We start from the raw sequence: 23,328 nt of genomic DNA, 5'->3' as shown, positions 1-23,328 counted from the left end.
TCTCTCTCTCTCTCCCACCCACCCTCTCTCTCTCTCCCACCCTCCCTCTATCTATCTCTCCCACCCTCTCTCTCTCTCTCCCACCCTCCCTCTATCTATCTCACCCTCCCTCTCTCTCTCTCCCACCCTCTCTCTCTATCTCTCCCACCCTACCTCCCTCTCTCTCTATTTCTCTCTCTCTCTCCCACCCTCCCTCTCTCTCTCTCTCTCCCTCCCTCCCCCTCTCTCTCCCTCCATCCCTCTCTCTCTCTGTCTCTCTCTCCCTCCCCTCCTCTCTCATAAATTGCTCTCCATCTCTTCCCTGCCTCGCTCTCCGTCTTCACCCTTGACTGTGCTTCTGCTTCCTCCATCTGTCGCCCTGTTCATTTCCAAACTGCAAACCACCAGCAAGCATTCAACAAACGAGGAAAAAAACAGCACTCTGTATTTCATGTGGGGGTCATTTTTATTATCTGTACTCTCGCATCATTTTGCGTCTTCCTTTTTATCTATACAGTGAGGTCCGGACTTTTCCTGAACTTTTTCCTGCCAGCCCTCGAGTAAAATTTCAGGAAATTGTCAGTGAGCCCATGCTCTACCCCAGAGCATCACCCCTCGCCTGAATGATCCAGAAATGGAACGCGTCTGACTCGGACAATCTCCTGAGTTCTTCGTATGTGAACGGAAAACTCTGGAAAAAATGCCGGTCCTGATTTTCCCGACATTTTCTGGGGTTCATGTCTGAAAACCGCTATTATTTTCGTTTTCCAACAAGAAATGTCAACAGCCACTGCAGACAGAACAGAGGCTTTGAGCTCCTGTGCCCAAAAGGCCCATTCCCTAATCCATCCATGAGTTTACCATCCATGAGTGTACTGAAGACACACAATGAAGCTACTGAATCCTATCAGATGGGAGTCTGCCCAGTTTGACGACGACCACGTACCAGTGTCAAGATCTCAGTTTATATGTGAAAGCCTGTTACTAAGTGTGTTCCCTCGGCCCGCTTCGACCATTGAAAGAAAGGCTCTTAACTTGTGCATTAGTGGGACACGGTTGTGCAGGGATGATATGTCCCACCTTTCAAAAGTCACGCTGACCTTTTCACCCCGCGGAGACATTTGTTACATTTCTGTCACACATTAAAAGGCAATGACAATTTTTGGACTATAGCTTGGTAGATAGGATAAGCCCCAAAAATTTGGCTTATATTTAGATTATGGTATCATATGCTCATCATTTGGGCGTACTTTAATGTCCAGGACCCCTGGATTAAATAGACCTCAGTTTTTTAATTTCCCCCCCGGACCCGGTAACAACAGATAAAATAATATATGTATCATTATAACACTGTTAGAGTTAACTCCTCTATCATTACTGTCTGTACACACACTCACACACACACGCCTAGGGCCTTACAGTAACAGGTCCTGTTGCTGCAATTACCAGCAGCTATTTTTTAAAGGGAATAAGGATTTAATTATCACCTAAAACAACAAAACAGATTCCACCCTTCTTTGTGTGTGTGTGTGTGTGTGTGTGTGTGTGTGTGTGTGTGTGTGTGTGTGTGTGTGTGTGTGTGTGTGTGTGTGTGTGCAGAGCTGTCGCCTTCAATGTCAGTCAAACCATTTCAGGTGATCTGATCAGACAGAAACCCTGCAGCTTCCTCTGCGTCCACCAAGACTGTACCAAAAGAAGACATTCAGAGCTAACAAAGTTATTCTACAAACTGACCTGTTGACCTTGGAGTGAGACAAAAGCGAGAGACAGTGGAAGAAAGAAAGAAAGAAAGATTCTGCAGAAACAAGAGCACTAATCGCATTTTCACTTGACTGATCAACCTAATATCCTGCCAACTGCAGGATATACACACCAGAATAACAAAACCCAAGATTAAATACAACAACAGCACAAAAAGTTGACACTTATGGAAAAAAAACGACTCCAAAAATAAATATAACACCCGATTCAACATAAACCTTTATAGTAATGGCTACACTCTCAATTAATGTAAGATAGGTGCCTCTCGATTTATAAAAGCATATAGCAACATCCAGAACACTTCTCCGTCATGTGCAAAATATTTATACCAATCAGAAAAAAACGTTTGGATCCCATGTAACACACTCCACTGAAGATCTCCAGAGCTCCAACAAAGACAGCAAAGAAAGAGGGAGAAAGAAAAAAAAGGGGGGGGGGGGGGGGGGGGGGGGGGGGGAGTATATGTGTGACTGACCGGTGCTCATCGTGGCTGGCCAAGGCCTGGCTGTACAGCACCTCCAGTTGCTCCAGTGGCAGGCCGTGTGCTGTAGACAGCCGCCGGCCGTCATATGGGTGCTCCTGGCAGGAGTGTCGTCTCCACAACGGAGGCAGCATCATCGGCCCAGAGAAACGCCGCCGCACCACCTGGTGGACCGCAGGGAGAGAGTCCCGACGACGCTGCACCACAAGAGAAGATGGTGATGTATTTATCAATACTTGTCGACTCAATACCAAAAACACGATAACAAATAAACAAATAATTACATTCACCTGCTTGACCAACCTTACACATTGTACTGTATATGAATTGTAAATGTTATCACATACATTATAGATATGTTTCATATGACCAAGTATCATACATTGCACACTATCATATAAATTAGATAAATAACAGATCCATGAATAAAACATCAGAGATGAGACTTTAATGTGCAGAAATTATGAAATATCTTCTAATCGGTTTGCAAAACACCACGGTTGAAGCTTGAATCTATTATAATATGTATGCATTCATGATTTATTACTCCTGACATTGCAAACTAATTGCTAAAATCATGTCACTGTCTCAAGAGAATAGTTCAACAACTAACTTCAGTGAATCAATAATGAACCAATGTGGGACATGTGCCATCTGCCTGATCTGCCCTGCGGGTAATGCAGGCGTAGCACACACATTTTTCACATCTGACACTAAGTAAGTAGTTTGTTTGTCTTCTTCCCTCAGCAATAAATTAGTCTCTTTTTTCTTTGCGTGATCTCCTTGCAAATCCATTTAATACCCACTGATGATTTCTAATGGACAGCAGCGATGGAACAAAACAGGTGGAGACAGCGGCTTCGCCTGGTTGAAAAACAACAGAGTGGCAGTCTGCCCCTGCTCTGTGTGTGTGCATGTGTGTGCATGTGTGTGTGTATGCGCTCACATGCACATGTCTTTCTATCGTTTTGAGGATATTAGTTTTAGGTTTAGGTTAGTGGGAGGGTTGGGGTATAAGACTGCATCGTATGGAAACAAACGTCAGGTTCATGTGGGCACCCAATGCACCCTGGGTGAAATAAGACAATGTATATAACAGGAAATCGAAAGTGTAGAGCACGTTATTTGTCACTGACAGAAGTGTGCAACTAATAGAGAAAAGCTGAAAAAGGAATTTAAGAAAATGCTGGTAATTTAGTCGGATTTTCTTTTTGAGCTCCACCACAGTGGGTGGCAGTAATGCACCTTAAATGCTGGGCACCTCTTGCAATAAACTAAAACAAGAAGAAGACGAAGGATTAGTGTAATGGTTGGGGTTTAGTTGTGACAGTTAAGGTTCGAGTCAGGGGCAAGGGCATGCATTGTGTCAATGTGGGTCCTCACAACTATAAAAAGATGAGTGATTGTGTGTGTGTGTGTGTGTGTGTGTGTGTGTGTGTGTGTGTGTGTGTGTGTGTGTGTGTGTGTGTGTGTGTGTGTGTGTGTGTGTGTGTGTGTGTGCGTGTGCGTGTGTGTGTAAACAACACATAACCAAGGTGACTTCTTCCAATTAAAAAGTGTCAAAAACAAAAACATTGCCGCAGCCAAGAAAGACAACAATCCAAATCCATGTCCACTTTATCCGAGGTCCCTCTGCCCAGTTTTCAACACCTCTGTCATTTTTTTAATTTGGTCCTTGAACCGAGTTCAAGGAGTAGCCCCCTGGTGGTTCATTGAGAACTCATGGATATTGATCAGTCATCCTTGAAGCTGCAACAACAACTCTAATTTTCCTGACTGGTGCTGTCAAGCATTAACAAGGAAGCAAACACCAAACATGCCTGACAGGCCTGCCGTCAACACATCTGTTATCTCTGTCTCCGCAACAACTCTGAATCCACAGTTTGCAGAGCTTTATATCGAATACGTGCGTTAACATCCTTTGTTTGTGCTGACTGGGAGGACTCTGCTGCCATCAGCGTGTGAACAGACGAATGACAAATGGCAAATTGCAAAGTAACTTGTCGATTAAGTTACGTTATATTCATCTGTAATTTAAAATTATGCTTCTTAATGTGGAAGAAAAAAAAAATCTGTCATTTGGTTCTTGAGTGTCAATGAGTGGGGATTCTTGTCACAACACAGGAATTGGGTCAAAACCAGTTCCTTCTGTATTTCCAACACGCCTTCCCACACCTTCCCTCTAAAGTTAGCGTTCTGGCAAGGTATGGACCTGTTTTCAACTAAAAGGCACATAACATAATTCACAGCAGCATCTGTTTGGTTTGCTGTTTTTTTCTAGCTGAACAACACATTTGTCCTACAGCCAATCAGCAGCAGGGAGGAAGCAGCTGGCTGTGTTATCACCTGGCCGATCTCCCAACACGCATCGCACAGGAAGTGAGAATGAGATTGAGAGATTGAGGCTGGTGCGTGTGATCAGACGGGACGTCGGATCCCAGCAGGCCACTGCCTTTACAAACCCGGTGAGATGAGGGCACTCGTTCCCGCCACGCTACCGCACTGTGCTGTAATCGTGCTTATGACTCACACTCTCTACTAAAGTGCAATTGAACCCCAAATCTCAACTGTGCCAGTGCTCAAGTCACTGAGTATGAGAATAATACACATGGGTGTTTAATGTGAGCGTATTCCTTCAGCCGCATTTGATTGTGCTGCACACTTCTGTTATGCTTAGGGTGAAGAAAATAGTCTCCGTGCCTGTGACATATTTACTCCAGTATGATTTACTGAGCTCTGGTGTAAAAATGGCTAAAAATAAGGTTTTAATTTTTAATTTTTGGAGGGGACTGGCATCAAAGCCTGTAAATGGCAGCTGATAACTGAGGTCTTGACTCTTGATGTCGCACTGTTACTGAGCTCCGCTGCAATCAGTGAAACTGGGCAAATGACGAATGGCAAATTTAAAGCAACTTGTCCGATAAGGTAAGAAAGGGCTAAATAAAGTACAATACTTTCTGTTGTGTGCTGGAATTTTAGTGCTAAACATACAGATTTTGTAGCCGCTGGAAAGATATTATTTCACAGTAAAAGCTTTTGAACAGCAACAACAACTGGGAACGCTTTTACTGTGAAGCAGCTGCAAAAATGCGTCCGCTTAGTCACCAAGATTGGCCGATCATACTTTGCTCAACATATGGACATTTCTTTTGTGCTCTGCAGATGTCTGATCTGTTTTAAATAGCTGGGAGGAATTTTGAATTGTAAATGGGGAAACTGGGAAATGAAGAAATGAAGAATCTGCCACAAGCAAAACTGATAAACATAAATCGTAGAATTAAGTTCTGCAGACGTCTGTGTAAACTTCAAACCTCCTACACGTTAACACCGGATGGGTGCATCAACATCAATGTTGCAAGGTGAAAAGTTAAACACCTGGAGGTCAGCTAAACTAGATTTTTTATTTTTATTAAAACAAGTTGACCACCTCAGTTTTATGTACTGCAGCTATATATGAAATCACACACGACAGCCCTGGCATCATCGGAGGTCCGACATCATGCACATCGTTTCTGGCGTATTATAAATTATAAATTACCAAACTAAAAGTCTCTATGTAACATTATCTGTCAGAGCTGGGACACTTTGATTGTTTTAAGAGGTATTAAACTCTGTGCTGCTGCCAAAGGAATGTGTGAAGTCTGTTTCCGTAAACGCAAATACATTTTAATAGAAACTTCTCTAGCAGGTCGTGTTCTAAATTTTATTTCCGTTTGATTTTCATATTGATTTCTCATCTTGGGTTTATCGTTTGATAAAGTGTTTTCTTTCCTCTTTCTGTCTCTCCTTCTCTCTTGTTTTCATTTTTGCATTCATTAGCCGATTAGTCTCTTTAAATGCATCATTTGCCCTCAACTGCAGTCAATCAAAGCTATTGTGTTATCAAACAGATGCTTGCAATTTGACTCTAGACTCTAAACCTTCCACTGATCCCCATCAACACACAAATGTCTTCACAATTCAGCATTTGTGCTCAGAAAACCCCCCCAAAACAACTTGATAGATGTCAGAGGGCCTTTCACCTCATCAGACGAGCGGGCTGATTAACATTTATGACCGTTACGTTGTCTTTTACCGAAGGCACTAATAACTAAAGACAGCCTGCAGCTCACACTGTCTTCTATCTTCTCTGACAGATTCTAGTGAAGATAAAAAGGCAAAAAGGCCAGTGAAGGTCAGAGAGTGACAGATAATGTCACTGTGGAGGTTCACAGTGTGTGTATTAGTGTGTGTGTGTGTGTGATGAGCGCTGACAGTGACAACTCAGACATCTTGCCGCTCTGGCCATAGTCCAACATACAACCATAGATTAACACAGCAGGTTTCCCGCAATGCACTGGGCTCCCATCTGCTCCACACAGCATGTGCACCTTCATAGTCCCGCACATAAAACACACATTAACACAGGTACAGTGCACATACACGAACAGACACGAGACACGTACAGTGCACTATTACTTCACACACAAACACACACACACACACACACACACACCGAGATAAGCTGATGTACTCATAGATAATAAAAGTCTTTCATCAGGACACGTTGATACCTCATGAACCCATGAGCGCAATCAAAGCGGCCGCTTCTAATTGCAAAAATGCATTAATTCGCGGTCGCGCTGAGAGAGAACGGAGCTGTAAAAACCTTCCCACTGTGTGTCTGATGTGTGTGAGTGTATGACACTCACACACATCCGACACACAAGCCTGTTCCTCTAATGCAAAGCTGTAATATCAACCTGTATAAGACACCAAGGAGTGCAAAGAGTTAAGTATGATTAGCATCGTTCCATAAATAAAATCCAATCAACCCCGTCGCGCTCAGCGCACCCTACCTCTCTGTGGATGTGCCATGATTATCTCTACAGGCGGACAGAAGCTGAATGTTTCATTACAGCTGGAATTTTCCAAGGAGCACTCAGAAAGCTAACTTATGGCGCAGCCAGGGGGTAAAGCTGTGGGGGTTATGGTCACACTTGTCCTCTCAGTTTATTGAACTTGTTTGTGATGATAAATATGGGACCATAAAACACCAATCAGAAGTCAAGTGTATAGCAACTTTCTTTGTTAGTCCATGCAAGTTAAATATTCACTGGACAAAGTGGTGTTTTCATTCCACACCAACTCACTCCTCAAGGAAATATCTGTCTCTTTAGCTGCTAAATTCTCAACTATACTGTACGTTCCCCTCTATGACTGTGTCCGTACAGAGGCTTTTTTCGCGAAAAAAAATTATTTAAAAAAAAAAAAGCCGCCTGCTGTGGCCATAAACAATGAGAGCGGTGAAAGTGAAAACAATTGCAGGTCAAACAGCAAACAGTGAGCTAAAACTCACAAAAAACAGCTCCATAAACGCTGCAGATCCAGGTGAAAATTCTCTGCAGGTTCCTCACACTTGTATTTATATTTAGTGCACATTCAATAACAGAATTTGTAGTTTGAAACGTATAGTGCAAGAACATCCATGTACATCCTGTCCTCACAGCTCTTCATTTGTGAGGGATTTTAGGGTGAACACACAATTTACTTCAGCCTTGATTGAATTATTATCTGAGCATCATCTGCTTGTCAGGAGTCCTGTTGGTGCCTCGCCTGGAAGCACAACTGTAAACTTTCAGGACCTTCTATGGTAAAAACATTTTGACTCATTGTTTGATGTGTGTGTGTGTGTGTGTGTGTGTGTGTGTGTGTGTGTGTGCGTGTGTGTGCGTTTGTGTGCGTGCGTGCATGCGTGTGTGTGTGCGTGTCCCTTGTGTCTTCATTAACTGAGAACAAAGCCCTGAAGTAAAGATAAAACTTTAACAGCCGTGAGGTAATCCAGTCCAACCCCAGTCATCATCTGACTGACGCACAGCCTGTGTGTCTGTGTGTGTGTGTGTGTGTGTGTGTGTGTGTGTGTGTTCTTTTTTACCTCCAGCCAAGACATTGATGTGGGTTAGTTGTTGCAACAGCTGAAACAAAGAAGAAACAACAAGATGAGTTGGCTTTAAAAAAAAGACATTCATCACTTAGTAAGAAAATGTGAAGAGACATAACTACAAGTTGATAATTATGTAGTAAACAGAACAGGTGCAGCTTCAAACGGGAAATAAAAGACAGTGATAGGATCTAAAAAGACAAATTGAAGTGAGACGTTCTGTTTATAGTCATTGAAAAATGAATCGTCCACTTGCTCTGCAATGTGCAAGGTTATTTCTGGTTGTTTGATAAATTCACTGAACTCATATTGACCAAGCGCGTCCAACCTCATTATCAAAGAGATGAGTCCACAGACACAGGACAGAAAATCACCCATAATGACTGAGATCGGCATGAAAAGTGTTTTTTGTGCCGAAATGAAAGAAAAAAAGGGGCAAATGTTCCATGTCTCATGGAGCTGCGAGCTCCAGAGCTCTGGTCAAAGTCTGTGGATGGTTTTACACCAATGCTGCAGGAATAGACAGTCACTGCTATGAAAGAGTTCACACTGTTACTGTGAGTTTAAGGCTCCACAATTCAGTCTAATCCAACACTCCTGCCATAAAGCCCACTTTAATGAAAGTTTTAATGTACATTTTTTTTTGTGTGTGTTTTTGAGAGCTGAGTTTCACTGGAAGTGATTCTAGAGTCAGCTTGTGGTGGTGCTGAATTAAAATGCGTTACAGTGGAAGGGATTGCTAATTATTTTGTCCCATGTACAGGTGACCAATGAGCAGCATCTGGGCTTCTTTTCATTTTATCCAGCTCTTTTGATTATCTGGATTACCATTATAATGTCTGGTAACCTTCATCCCTGCCTCTGAGGATTTACAGGCATGATGTGTATGGTTGTAATAAATAACCTTAGCTGTGTTTAATGATTATTGTGAATGTCTTGTCTTGCTGGAGGATTTTGACAAAGTGGAACACTTGTGCACAGTGCATTTAATTCTATATGGCTTGTATCCAATTTATAAAACACATCTGTGAATATGTGCAATTTAATTAGTCTGGTTTTACATGATATCTCCTATGGCTGTTTCTTCTGGCAATATTCGAATACTTGCAATATATTTTTAGCTATCTTCTTCTTGTCTGCTCACAAATTTTTAAAAAATGTCATCATGATTCCTTTAGTCATTTCACGAATTTACTTCATTTCACAGTCCTGTAAGTCATTCATGCTGCTCATCCCTCTTCCTCAGCTTCTGTAAACTAAACATGCATGTCCATGTCTCCATGGAAAAGCAGCCTGTACTCATGAAACCCAACAGTAAACAGGACCTGCTGCCCCACATACAGGAGGCAGGTCCTACACTGCACACATATTTGACATGAGATTGCGCATTAAATATTAAAAGTATGTGGTGTCTACACAGACAATATTACAGAGGAAAAGTGACGGGATCAAATGAGAGTGTGACTCTCCCTTGAAATGATTCATGGTTTTACGTTTATTTAAAAAGGGAAAACACAGAGAGTAGTCCAGGGCTTTACTGGCCTTCACCAAAGAAGTGATGAGTTCATTCTCTGTTTGCTGGTTAAAACAGAATCTGAGATTCTTGTTCACAGACCTGAAATGAGACACTGTGGAAAGGCCACGGCTGAAGGCACAAAGAACCAGTGGAGCAGAATCCAGGTATTTTTCAATTATTTCTTTACATTTCTGCAGAAGGCCTTTTTGAAAGCATTACCTAATCTCTATTGAACTTGTGTGACAATTAAAAACAGGGCCGTCATAAATGTAACTAGTTAAGTAAGTGTTTTTCCTGGGGTCCACTTTTTACGGAAATGCAGTTTTCCTTTTACAAACATTTCTTTGAACATTATACATAATGTTACCTTAAATGACTGTCAAACAGAAGTTAGAGCGCATCATAGTTTCAGCAATGTGAGTGAAACAGAAAACGTGGGCGCCGTTTAGTTTAGAGAGAGATTTATTAAGTTTTTTCTTAAAAGCATAGTCTTTAGCTTCCAACCAACAGCACTTCAGGCTCTGTGACCGGATGTTTTCTGTGCACTTCTGAGTTTGAGTTTCACGCAGATCTGAGCCACAGATCTCTGAGTCATTAAACATCGTCTAAGAGAAAGATTACAGGGACTTTTCAATCCAGAACGAGGGGCACCCAACAATACCTCCCGCTGCTTATGGCAAGTCAAAATGTCTGCAGTGTAAAACGGCCATGACTGAAATATCAAAGTTAGAGGATTACGCAGCCTTGAACTTTCTAGTCGTGACTTCAGTGTACGAATCCTTCCTGGAAGCTCACTGTATTCTTTATGTCTTTTGCCTCAAGTTAAAAAAGGTCTGGCTTTTCATAATGCCTGGAAATCCATTGCCTCTTGATATGCTCCACCAAAGTCTGCCAGGCAGATTTTTGATCACAGTTCTTCTCGGCTTCAAGATACTTATTTTGACAGCGTTGGCCTTAGTGCAGCAACAAAGATTTGACATTTGAGTCAGTTTCTAAGGAAATCTATCAACTCTCAAAACGATGACAGGATGACTTTTTCTGCTGCGAGCTGACATTTAGGATGACAACTTGCGTGTTGACTTTCTCATGTTCAACGAAAGGAATAAATCCTCCTCGAGACCTGATCATGATAGAGGAGAAAGTCTACGGAGAAAATTTTAAGTTTATTCTCTTCCTTTCCCACTTAATTTGCATAATGCCAAATTTACTAAAGTTTTAATAAATATGATGCAATAATCCCAGCTCAAGCCAGAGACCGATAACTTTAGCCATGTGTCTGAACAAGAGTGTACTTGTCGAAGTCATTTAACAGAATATAACTTTAACAAAAATATAATGCCGCAGATTGCAATACCGTAATTGAGTCGAGTTAAACGTGTCTTTTTCCACAATGACAATCTATGTCTGGAGAGTGGATGATCTAATTAGGCTCCTAATTGGGGAGCTATCGGATCATAAGGAGTGTCTGATTAGTGCGTCACTAAAGACAGGAGCATGAGGAAGGTCATGATAAAACAATCCTTACCCTGCTCCCATCAACTGTAAGACAAATACACACTTTGTAGTCTGTGTTTTGTTTTTTTAACTTTGTTTAGAACAGTAACAGTGAATTTGAAAATGAAAACGCTCCCTAATTTAACCCTTTCCAAAGCGTTGACTGGCCCTGTTATAAATTTCATGAGGCTACCATCTCCCACTGTGCAAGTGTGCATTGTGAGTTGAATCCTCCTCTCCACGCTGGCACCGCAGAGTCTGTAATGATTAACTACCTCAGCAGTGGCGTACTTGTCTTCAATTCAACAATCAACCATCATAAACACACGGGACGTCTTGTGATGCTTGTGGTGACGCACAGCAGATAGAAGATAGGCTTTTAAAAAAACTTATGCTGATAAGGCTCGCAGAGAGTTAGAGCAACGTTCAAGAGATTCACTGCGAAGTGGGAGGGAAACCCATGATTCACACCCAACCACCACACACACACACACACACACACACACACACATTTGGTTAACTATCCCCCTGGGGGGACACTCATTGACATAATGCGTCGCTGTGACATAAGCTGTTTTCAGACATGAAGTTTCTCGTTCACATATGAAGAACACAGCAGGATATTGTCCAAGTCAGACGCATTAGAAAATGTTCCTGCTGTTTTTCTCACATGGGCTCAAATTTTACTAGGGGGCTGGCAGGAAAAATTCCAGAAAATATCTGGAGCAATATTTGCGTTCTCACATAGCTCCTGAAAAGGTTCAGGAAAATGTCCAGACTTCAGTGCATGTCTGAGAGCAGCTTCACCATGACCCTCGCTTCACATAATAATCTGGCTGCAACCATTATCATTATGATTCTGCTCTGGCTTTTTCAACCAATCACAATTGTCTCGCGAAACCCAGGGTGTGGCAATGATGGCCCTAAATATTAGAGTCAGGGGGACGTGTTTAGAACAGTTCCACATGAGGAGATGAACACTTTAAATTTTAAATGACTAATTCCCCTCGAGCAAATCACTACATAAAACAGTAAAAGACGTATGAGGAGTGTCATTGTATGATCCAAATCTTCGTCAAAACTTGCCATTTTCAGCCTGTAGGTGCCAGTTTATTTTAATTTCTCATAGCATAGTCCAAATGTGACTTTATCTGTCTATCGTGTTTAATTTCACGTCCCCATCGCCTCATTAATGCTCCTTTCATTTCAGGGCCACAGTGACTCTTTAAGGTTATTTTTTATATATATATTTTAAATATTCCTTTTTTCTTTTTAAATGCCACTTTGTTGCACATACGGATGGATTTAAGCTGTGCTATTTTGAACTTTAAAAGGAAAAACAGCAGTGTATGTTGAGTAAAATTTTTAAATAGTTTTGAGACTATACAGAGATACAGATATTTGACCTCCATTGTTGCCAAATATCTTTGAATTTTACTTCCTGTAAAGAAGATTAGTTAAACCCACATGTTGGTTTCCAGCTAACACTTACTCATTGAGAATTCACACTCAGACAGGATGTAGCGTCTTGCTTGAGTCACTGATAGAGACAGTTAGTCATCTGTGTCTCAAATCGATACTTCACTTAGGACACTCCCATGTAGTACACTGTGTACACCGAATACTCACTGGCATAGTGTGGCCCCAAATCAAACATGGCTGTCAAAGTATCTGCTCACTTGACTAGTAACATAGGACATGCAAGTGATGCTGCAATCAGTGCCTTCGACATGTCCTACTTCCTCCCCTTGCCAATTTCACAAATTTCAACATGGTTAGCCACGTAGACAAGAAGGCGACCCTTGAGAGGGAGAAGTGTACACTCAATATTTGGACTGTTTTGAGTTCACCGTCCAGGTACGTACAGTGCACAGAATATTGCCGTACACTCAAAATAGTAAGTGTTGAGTAAGGAAGTGCACGCTTTTTAGATACATTAATAGTCACAATTGATCTGCATGTAGGTGTGTTTCTACTCTATAGCTGTTTTCAGTCATAAACGGCTAAATCCGCTGGCGTATGAAGAATTCAGCAGGGGGTCGTACAAGTCAGACGTGTTCACAACAGCGGCAACATTTCTCGGATCATCCATCGTGGTGAATCTTCCAACCGAGTTTCCTGCTGTATTCTCACAAGGTCTCACTCATAGTAACTCACATACAGCAGCTCCAGAAAAGTTCAGGAAAAGGTCCAGTCTTCAGTGCATGTCTAAAAGCAGCTTATGTCTGTTTTCTTTTGCGCCTTGCCTTCTGCTCTGGTCTTATGTCTCCAAGTGGATCAGTGACGATTTTTCAATTTCAAATCAGTAACAACTTGGCTATTTTCAAGTCAAAATCTCAAACTTCCAGTCCGTCCTGTTGTTTCCCCACCGCCTCCGGGCACACAACCCAAGCACTGCAAGGAACTTTTTACACTGCAAGAGCCATGAGAAAATTACATCATTGCTGCCATTGCTCAGCAAAAAGCCAGAGACAACGGTCAAAAAAAATTTAACTAAACAGGAATAATGCTGCTGCTGTGACACACTTGTCAAACCTCATCTGTATTTCAGTCACATGGCAATAAAAGCCCAGGGTTTTTGAGTTTCCGGTTGTTGTTCTTTTTTTTACTTTTTCATAAAACCTCTCTTCTTCAAGACATCTGCTTTTTGTTATGTTAAACAGCACATTTAGGCATCGCCTCTGCTTATGTTTGCAGATCAAACAGTCTCAGATGGCGAAGGATGATTAGAAGCAGAGGAAGCTGCTGGAGGAGGATGCTATCTAATGGACACAAACAGGAAAGTCAGGCCTGGTTGTCTGTGGGGGCTTCTTTTTTTTGTTGTTGTTTAACTGATGACACTGAAGGATTCCCAAAGTTTCCCAATGACAGAGAAACTGGTCCAACAGAACAGGTTTGACCCTGAGGAGGACTGCTGGAAGCATGTGTGGAGAAAAGCGCCGCGGGTAATGGGGACAACAGTGAGTCACTTTTACATTATCTCACTGGAGAAACCTCCTATTGATGGTATGACTAGATGAAAGAAAAACAAAAAGAAATGAGGACGGATTCACTGAGGTCATATTTAAGCTGAATGGTTCCTTCGCCGAGAGGCACGTAAAGGCAGAGGAAATGAAAGGGAGAGTATGTTAAAGTGTGGAGGGGCTGTCTCTGCCCGTCCGCGTGGGGGTCGTACAGACAAAATGACAAGGAAGCAGATATGGAGGAAGGAAGGAGATAGAGACGGGAGGAGGGGACGCATAAATGTTTCTGGGAAACAGTCCACGTCGGTTTGCTCACGAAGCCGAATAACTACGGCAAAGCGGTTCAGCAGAGAGCACTGATGCTTATATCACAACTGTGACTCGGAAAACACTGCTGCGGATACTATGGAATACATGCTGCACGTTTCTTATGATACACACTAAATAGGATCTATTACAGCCATAAAGGGAGTAATACGATGATACACAGTACCTCCATTAAGATTGATCTTGTTTTTTAACAGGCATGTTGTGGGCATATTCAAAGAGGAAGAAAAAAAACATATACTCTCAACCTACACAAACACACTGAGTTCCTAAGAGTGATTGGATATTACATTCATGAAGATAATAGCCCTGGAAACTGAAGGGGATCATACAAGTCTCCCACTGAGAAATCTGTTGTTCTTCAGAAGCTGAACTCTCTCACCGTGAATGAAACGTTCAGAGTAGACAGAGCTCGGCCGCAGCTGCCGTCAGATGACAGCTCCTCAGAGAACACTGGTCATCTTCCACTCACCTCAGTGACCGGGGGTCGTCTCGTCTCCGGGGTTTCTCTCGCAGCCTGAACGCGTCGGACGAGTGTGTCGGGTGAGTCGTCTTCTGCCGTCGCCGCTGTTTTCCATGTTTTATTGCCGCACGTTAGTTAGTTAGTGAGTGAGTGAGTTAGTTAGTTAGTTAGTTAGTTAGTCAGCTCGCTGGTTCGACTTCAAACTCTCCGCTCCATGCCGCCGCGGCGCGCGCCCGGCCGTCACGGTGACGTCAGACGCCGCGTCACGTGACGGGGTGTAAACAACTTTACTACAGCGGCCACGTGGTTCGCTGAGGCAGCGCTTTTTTTGTTGTTTTCTTCTTTTTTGCTCGTTTACTGCTCAGCGTCATCCTGCTGCTGTTACAGCCGCAAGAGAGTGACATTGACTCCTCCGCACATACACTGATCAGTTTGGTTATTGACTTATTGACTTATTTAGGTCATGCGTTGGATACCAATACGTAATCATGAATATTTTTCACCATCACTTATCACTCTTGACCTTTTGTCCTCCTTCAATATTAGTAGTAGTAGTAGTAGTAGTATTCTTGTTTTATTATTATTATTTATTATTATTATTTTATTATTATTATTATTATTATTATATTTTTATTTTTTTTATTCAGGCTGTTTCCTTTAGCACATTCGAGTTGAAAGGACTACATCAAACCACCCAAATTGCAACTTTAATTTCGGCCTGTTTACATCAATATAGAAAAAGAAATGTTCCCCTTTTTGCCCAAACAGCACAGGGTTTGACACGCGGCTATTTCATGTTTTTCTTGGGGAACTGTTACTTCATTGTCATTTCATGCAGACAAGAGGTCACACACACACACACACACACACACACACATACACACATACACACACACACACACACACACACACACACACAGTGAGAGAGACAGAGAGAGAGAGAGAGATTGAGGTGGAGTTGTCTGTCAGTACGAGAAGTGGAGAGATTTGTTGTTGTTGTTGTTGTTGTTGTCCACACATAGGTCCTACCACAGTAAAACTAAGTAGTAAATTTATGCAAATCACAAGTAAAAGTGGAAAAAAAGAGAAAACAGCATTTTAAATTAGCATTCAGTCAGCCAGTGTCAATATTCAGGTCTTATGTGGCAATAGCATTTGCAAAAAAGTATTTTCCATCTTTTTGTCACAGATGGTTGCTCCTCTAATTGAATGTAATGGCAAGTCAAAAGTTTATTAATTATTAACTTTTATTAAATGAAAAAATGAATGAAAAGAAACATAAAAAAACAATCCATTCCACATCAGCCTTCATATAAAACATACTTTGCCACTGTCCAGAATTCCAACATCTAATTTAAGCTTATTAACAGATGAACAGAATTACTATGAGGTAATGGTTCCCTCACACTCACAGGTGTCATTGAGATGTTTGTTAATCATATTTACAGATGTCAGGTAAACAACCTGAGCTGCTACATTAGATTTCCACCTACTCCTCTTATAGTTTTACTGGCAGTGTGTCTCAGTGGTGAAGGAACCCTCAGACACATAAAGACAGCAGGCCAATTATTGCCACACACCTGTTTGTCCACAGAGACTCAGTCGTCTTAGCGGCTCTTACCTTTTCTGTAATCCCCTCAAATCCTGCGGACGACATGCTTTATCACTGGAGTCTGGGGCTTTTATCTGGAGAAACATAACACATCAAAGTGTAGCTGACAAGAAAGAGGGCAGCCATGAGCAAGACATCAATGTGAGTCAGGTGAGATCACAACAACAACAATACCAGAACAATAACACATTTAAAAACATTGTGTCCTGGGAATATTCCTTTTATTTAATTGTAAAAAATCACAATCATGTACATTACACCTGTCTGTCAGTGTGTATAATGCAAGCAGAAGAAAAACTCTACAACCTCCGAGCATAAACATGGTTATCAGAAAATGTCATTCTTGGCTGGAAGAAGACTTTTTGTGTCTCAGTTGGATGTTGGAGGTGAGGTGAATTAAATTTGATGAACGAGACCAGCATTGCCACATGGATATGATTTGTTAGAAGATCACACGTGTCACCATAGCGTGTGAGGTTATATAAATTAAGGGTTTATACAACATTTATTACATAAAAGCAGAATATATAATTATTATGTACAAAAATATAATTGGCCAGCATTACAGTAGAACAGAGGAGTCAAAAATTGAATTTGCATGCCAAACTACAATTGAACCTTCACTTGAAATTCAAAAATCATTATTAAAACCACTTGTTTTTATGTAAGAGTGTGAGTATGAATGGTAAGTGCTTAGAAGGACATGTATCCCAATATTTTGGAAATATGACATTTACATTTTTACCTTTTAAGCTGAAGGAAGCTGATTAACCTTCAGAGCCTAAATCGGCTGAATTATGAGCTACCAGATAACAGGGCAAAGGTCAAAGCTAAGGCAGAAATATTTCATTATTTCAGACAAAAGTGCTTTGTATAGAAATAAGAGCTTGAGAAAAAACCTTCAAAGCCGTCTTTTTCTTGTGTCCCTTCTGTGTTTTTTGTGTCCAGAAGCATCCGACTCCTGCAACAGACCACTGAAGTCTCCTCTGTCATTTTGAATACTGGGCGAATGGAGACGCCTCATTGACTTTGCCCTGGAGAGATGAAATACATTCACAGGTGGGGAAAAAATGAAATATTGCACAACTTAACAAAAATTGGCTTTGAAGCTAAGAAGAGGACACACTTTATTTTAAAAAGGGGGTATTTCTTTTCCTTCTAAAAAGAAATACATTTTCTAAACATTAAAATAGTACACAGACAAGGGGAGGGGGGACTTTGACCCTCTTCTAACCCTTAATTTAAACTTCTGTCACTCATTTAACCTGCAAGTTATCAATTTTCTCATCCCCTGCTGACTTAGCAAAGGCAGCTCTTCAAAGTTTTGGTGTCAACCCATACGTTGTTGACCATGAAGTGCACGAGTGTAAAGGTGAGTTCATGCAAAAATAACACGCCAGATTCAGCAAAAATACATGTTGTGCGTAATTGAGCGAACCTGCACAAGGATGTAAAATAAGCAATATCAATGCCCCAATAATACCATATATAGTAATAATACTTGAGAATAGTTGAATGCTGCAAGTTTTCCTAAATCCCTTATGCACACCACAAACAAATCTCTTCTTACATAAGGGCCAAATGTTCTTACAGCTTTTGTGCAGCAATAAGGATTTATAGACAGCTGGTGACAGTTATTATATTCTATGGTGTTTTGCTTGCATTCCAAAAACAGCACGGCTTTTTTCCCCCCACACATCGGATCCCTGATTCTTGGTTACACTTTAACTTAAAACAACACTACTCCAGGATGCAGTGTGTGAATACCTGCCGACACACTGAATTTCTTTAGGAAGTGCATCACCAAGCACTGTCCTGATTAGACTTCTAGTCAGCCTTCCTGTTTGTGTAAAAAAAAAAAAAAAAAAGACAGCGGCAAACCACTGTGCTCACTGCTCAGGGGGAAAGGAACAAATGACATAGAGCAGTTGAAAATATTTCATACAAGGGCCGTGTACACTGCCAGGTTCACAGTTCAAATGTGCCAGACGCTTCACTGCTGCAGGAGTTGCACCTTGTTCACAATTTATTCACACTCCCTCCTGTTGCCTCCTGCCGATGGATAGGGCTTTCAAGGCAAGTTGCACACACCAGGAAGAACCTCACTCTATTGTTGCCACAGTGTTAGTTTCTATTTGTTGACCTCCTCCTTCATTCGGAGCTGCAATTCTGCATGTCTCATTTAAATGTGTCCGGGTGAGTTACACAACACTGTGTCATGCCTACAAGAGTTTGTCAATCAGTTTGAGGGAAGATGGCCTTCAACTTGAGACAAGGATGCATCATGCTCCTCTGCCGTGTGCGGCACAGAGGTGCTCTGAGATAAACTTTAAACATGTTCACAGTGCTAACATGCTGATGTTTAACAGGTATCACTTTGTTTTTACCATGTTCATCACCATACCCTGGTAAGCATGCTAATGCAATAAACATGAATTACTGTGGCTGATGGGAGTGCCATTATCTTGCAGAGTTAGTCATTAACCAAACCAATGTCTGCACAAAATGACAAGGAAAAATAACTCAACTTTATAGTTGACTAATTTCACTGGATCAAACAGCTGACCAATTCCACTGGCATGGCTCAAAAACAAATAAATAACCTCTTTTGGTTATATCAAAATATGCCATGTACCCAATTTGGAAAAAGATTGTGTTGAAATGGTTCAAAGTTTGAAAAAATATATTTTTGCGAAATGTCAGAAGCAACTCACCATGGGCACATCTTCCAGCCTCTCAAAGTTGGACCTGGATGTTGAGATACATTTGACAGTGGCAACCACCAGCACAAGGACAAGGATGATGCAGAAAATGCAGATGATGGCCACGAGGCCGGGGTTTGATGCCAAGCTACCGTTCCCCGACCCGAGTGTGAGAGCTTAGGGGGACACAAACAGAAGGTTAACCTTGTGCGCAAGATCTGCGGTAGGTTTAAGACAGCGTAGAGTAAGAGGCAGGAAATTGTATATATGAATTCTGTATCAACACTGGAGCGTGCCATTGCCAGTTACTGGTAAACACTTGGAAAATTACCTTGGAAGTAATTTATTTTGATGAATATTTCCCCCTCTTTACTAATTGCTTTATGTCAGCTCAGGGTGGTGTTTGATCATGCCAACAACGTTGTGATTATTATCAAATATAATGAAAACAAAGGTCCGGCATGCCTCCATTTCATGACACGCTCCAAATTGTCGTACCAGAGGCCATAAGGACGTTTAGGTTGGAGGAAAAAAATAACCACTACTGTATATTGACCTGTTAAAGGCTAAACTTAGACAGCAATCATCTTGAAAACAAGCAAACTGCATTTGACTGTGTGGTGTTCAATTAACAGCGAAGTGAAAAAACTTTGTTGATGCAATATACAAACCCACATCCTGCAGATTTAACAATTCTCCTATGATTAAAAAAAGAAATAAAGCCTCGGCTGTGACAAGGGTCTGACCTGGGCTGGTTGTGTTAACAGGGGTGGGTGCAGTGGCGTTTGGTGACCCCGATGCTGTTGGGCTAGTCGGCCTCTGGGAGACTGTATCGTTGGACGCCTGGTTGGTCACCGGAGTCTCAGTAGGATGGCTGCGGTGGGTTTCCTCCGTCTTATTGGGCGTTTGTGGTGAAGTAAACGGTGGCGCTGACGAGGACTTTTCGTCTGAATTGACCGTAGTGGTGACCTGCTGCGGCGTAGTTTGATGCTGCAGCGTGTTGTTGGCGGGTTTCACAGTGGACGAAGTGACATGATGTGTCACTGTCACTGTCACCCTACTGGGGTGGACAGCACTTGTGATCAACTTTGTTACGTGTTGTGCTGCAGAGGAAGTGTTGGTGTCTGCAAAGGAACAAAAGGAACAAAAACTACGTGAAGCATTCAGGCCTAATTGAGTTGAGGCTGGTGGAGTGCGTCTGAGGGCTTTTTAACGACAGATCACAAAGCTGATATTTTAACCTAAAACCAGGAGGCATAGGGATTTACTGCATGTGTATGCACAGGAAGTGACTGTGGGTCCTCCTGCACTTTAGATCCGCTTCAGTTGAAAACACAGCGTTCACATACAAAGTAATACACGTGGAGTCACCCCAGTTTTTTCCCACACTGGGCACCACAAGCTCCATAAATGATCATTACATATTTTAAACTGACAAGTCAATTTGGTTTTGATTTGAACTATTGAATACTATGTATTACTTCATTTAAAGATTGGTTAGTAACAGGCATAAGTATAACAGATAGAGTCAGGTAGAATGCCATGGACTAATTACCCAGTAAAACAAATAAACAAAGGGAAATTGTTTTTTTCCAAATGGGTTTTAAATATTCAGCTTCTATAAAACCATACCACCTGCCTCATTATCTTCTAGCTTCTCATTTTTTTGTTAGGTAACAATCACATCCTCGTTATCTTCTGTTGTCGACTATAAAATCATTGCTTTTGACACAGTTGAATGAATCATAATAATGTTTATGCCACACGCTATTTGATGATAAAGATGGTTTCAAATTATTCACATCTCTGATTTGTTTCCAAAAAACATTGAGACTTTTCTTTGGCCACTCTCTCGCAAGTGAGTCAGACATCATATTCTCACCCCTCTTGATAAATCGAAGGGCATATTTAAAATTAGCATTTGCATGTTCCCTATTTTCAAATAAGTGTGTGCCAAGCTGCACTGATTTGAGTACAGTTATTATCAGGCAAAATCAAATGACCATCAGAGCACATTGAATGATTAGCAAATCAAGATTTAAAATCAAAATTCATATCTGAGGCAACACAGATGCAGGCGTGTTATCTTTCTCATTTCCTCATACTTTTTTTGTTTACTACTATTTGTTGGGCATTTTTCTGCACTTATTTACTTCACGCAAAAAATATATATTATTCCACACTGTAAATGTTCACTTCTTCTGACATGTAGGTGGACATTGCTTGTGCTTTAGCGCTCCCTATGGACTATGTACTAAATCACAGCTATTTTGGTCACATTTGGTATGTAGTTCAAACTACAATACTTGAATCCAATAGTCACTCATGAGTGGAACAATTATGTGCATAGGTAGAAAGTCCTGCATGTAATACAGATTTGAGATTCTTCTGCTTTCCTTAAGTACTTCCACTCATATTCAATCACCACTGCAATTCACAGGCAAATATTTTACATCTAACGTCCGTTCATTTTAGAATTTCTTTTCGCAGATTCAGATTAATAACCCAAATTTTAATCAACAAATACTTTCTGATGTCTCATCATAGGGTATGATTCTGCATAATGAGTACTTTTACCTCATACTTTTGAACTCTCCCTTTAAATGTTTGGGGCCCTGCTTAACACTGCAGCCAATAGGTTTGATTTTAGATCAAAAAAGTTTCTTCCCTGATGGGACGAGGCCCTGGAGACAGAATCCTTAGACGTCGAAGCTCCAATAAACCTGAAATTCAAATTTTCTTGACTTGGAAACAACAGTTGACAAATCAAGTCAAATCAAGTCAATTCACTACTACACTAAGCTCCATAACAGCTACTGCACTCACCATATGTTGTGGTGAGATTCTATCGGCTGCTGTTTCCAGGTCAATATAAACTTTCAATCTCATGTCAATCTTTAAAGACCAAAGGGAAGAGAAGATCACGTACAATAAAATATACCATGTCAACCGAACAAACTCCATCCGCTGCTGGAGATTGCGTGGAACGATGGGAAGCTCCATAACAGCTTCTGAATGGACGTGGAGATGAGATTGTTTGACCAGCAAATGAAGCTCCTGTCACCGTTCAGTTTGAGGTTGACACGACGCTGTTGACTCCGCAGCGTGTTTAATAAAGCAGAATCAACAGTCTGTTGTTGACACAATAATCTGTGTTTACTGGTGGAGCTGTCCGTCAGCTTGCATTGTGAGTGTGTGTGTGTGTGTGTGTGTGTGTGTGTGTGTGAGTGCATAGATGTGTTTGCAGAAGTAGCAGACATCACAGTAGATTCAACACACTCACTGATCAAATATTTGTTCGCTTCCACCCAGACGTGACCTTCCCGTTTACTTTCACATCCTCTCATGATTTTACTGATAGCAGCCCATACAGTATTTCCATGTGATAATCTGTATCGACCAAAACGCAGAAACAAACCATGACTTACATGACATTATGTCACATTTTATAGGTTACTAATGTTTGGATCCAATCGCTTGATAAAAACCCTTTTAAGTGTAAAAAAACTGTACGGAATACAAGGTTCTCCTGCGCATTGTCAATCATAACCTGCAAACAATCTACCTCGACGAACCTGCCGAGTCGCCCTCTCTCACGGCATAAATTTTCGCCTTTGCATAGTTTTGCATCTTTACAACACCTTGACACAACGCTCAGGCAAATCCTCGAGAGAGCGAACGCATCGGTTCTGTCAGTCGAACTGTTAAAAACGTGTGAAATATGGACTCACCTGCGCAGAATGTCACAGCAAACAGGGACACCAGCACAGTGAGGTGCATCGCAGCAGGCATGTTGAGAGAGGAAAAGACTGGCAATCATAACGACGACATTAAACAAACACACACACGCACACACTCTACATCCTTGAGCAAAGGATGTGCCGAATGCCTGAGGCGGAGTTCCCTGAGCGTTGGTTGGTGCATTTCAAATCTTTCAGGCTGATTAGTCAATGTTTGAACAAGGCTCTGCATTCGCTACAGTAAAAGCTCCATCCCTGCTGATCATATTCAGAGAGGTGACGTTTATTTCAGTTCTATTCCTCCTACTGCCGACTGATCAAGCGTCCGATGATGACCCAGGTTACCTTTCTAAAGACTCTGGACTCTTTT

The 23,328-nt window shown here is 41.5% G+C and overlaps 2 protein-coding genes and 1 long non-coding RNA gene across 5 annotated transcripts in view; 1 reads left to right on the top strand and 2 right to left on the bottom strand.

The window, feature by feature from the left end:
- The window catches only part of LOC118318226 (cAMP-specific 3',5'-cyclic phosphodiesterase 4D-like), an 81,848-nt gene extending 66,704 nt beyond the window's left edge, over positions 1–15,144 (bottom strand). Inside the window, exons 1-3 of one of the 3 annotated variants that reach the window (XM_035647678.2) lie at positions 14,824–15,144; positions 8,136–8,175; positions 2,216–2,418 (exon numbers count right to left, since the gene is read on the bottom strand). In XM_035647678.2, coding sequence (XP_035503571.1) covers positions 2,216–2,418; positions 8,136–8,150 — 218 coding nt within the window. In that variant the 5' untranslated portion in view covers positions 8,151–8,175; positions 14,824–15,144. The remainder of the gene's footprint in view (positions 1–2,215; positions 2,419–8,135; positions 8,176–14,823) is intronic. The other 2 variants (XM_035647677.2, XM_047336606.1) reach the window with 2 other exon arrangements.
- LOC118318232 lies at positions 3,890–6,150 on the top strand. The gene is made up of 3 exons (XR_004795650.2): positions 3,890–4,216; positions 4,346–4,425; positions 4,527–6,150. It is a non-coding gene; the product is annotated as an uncharacterized LOC118318232 (long non-coding RNA).
- Positions 15,145–16,720: 1,576 nt separating the features above from the next.
- LOC118318376 (mucin-2-like) lies at positions 16,721–23,130 on the bottom strand. The gene is made up of 4 exons (XM_047336856.1): positions 22,950–23,130; positions 19,965–20,342; positions 19,231–19,394; positions 16,721–17,550 (listed from the first exon to the last, which is right to left on the bottom strand). The coding sequence occupies exons 1-4, from the start codon at positions 23,008–23,010 to the stop codon at positions 17,506–17,508; spliced, it is 648 nt and encodes a 215-aa protein (XP_047192812.1). The 5' UTR covers positions 23,011–23,130; the 3' UTR covers positions 16,721–17,505.
- Between the last annotated feature and the right edge of the window lie 198 nt (positions 23,131–23,328).

The sequence above is a fragment of the Scophthalmus maximus genome, chromosome 13, assembly GCF_022379125.1.
Source record: "Scophthalmus maximus strain ysfricsl-2021 chromosome 13, ASM2237912v1, whole genome shotgun sequence".
Classification (NCBI taxonomy): domain Eukaryota; kingdom Metazoa; phylum Chordata; class Actinopteri; order Pleuronectiformes; family Scophthalmidae; genus Scophthalmus; species Scophthalmus maximus.
Note: the sequence above shows the minus strand (reverse complement) of the source record. Positions and strands in the feature narration are given on the sequence as shown.

Bases quoted from the DNA above. Each gene is read 5' to 3' on its own strand.
- LOC118318376 (XM_047336856.1), bottom strand. From the start codon at position 23,010: ATGCCTGCTGCGATGCACCTCACTGTGCTGGTGTCCCTGTTTGCTGTG. The intron at 20,343-22,949 runs GTGAGTCCATAT...GTTCCTTTGCAG, and splicing joins TGCTGTGACATTCTGCGCAG to ACACCAACACTTCCTCTGCA. The intron at 17,551-19,230 runs GTGAGTTGCTTC...TCATCTCTCCAG, and splicing joins GGCTGGAAGATGTGCCCATG to GGCAAAGTCAATGAGGCGTC.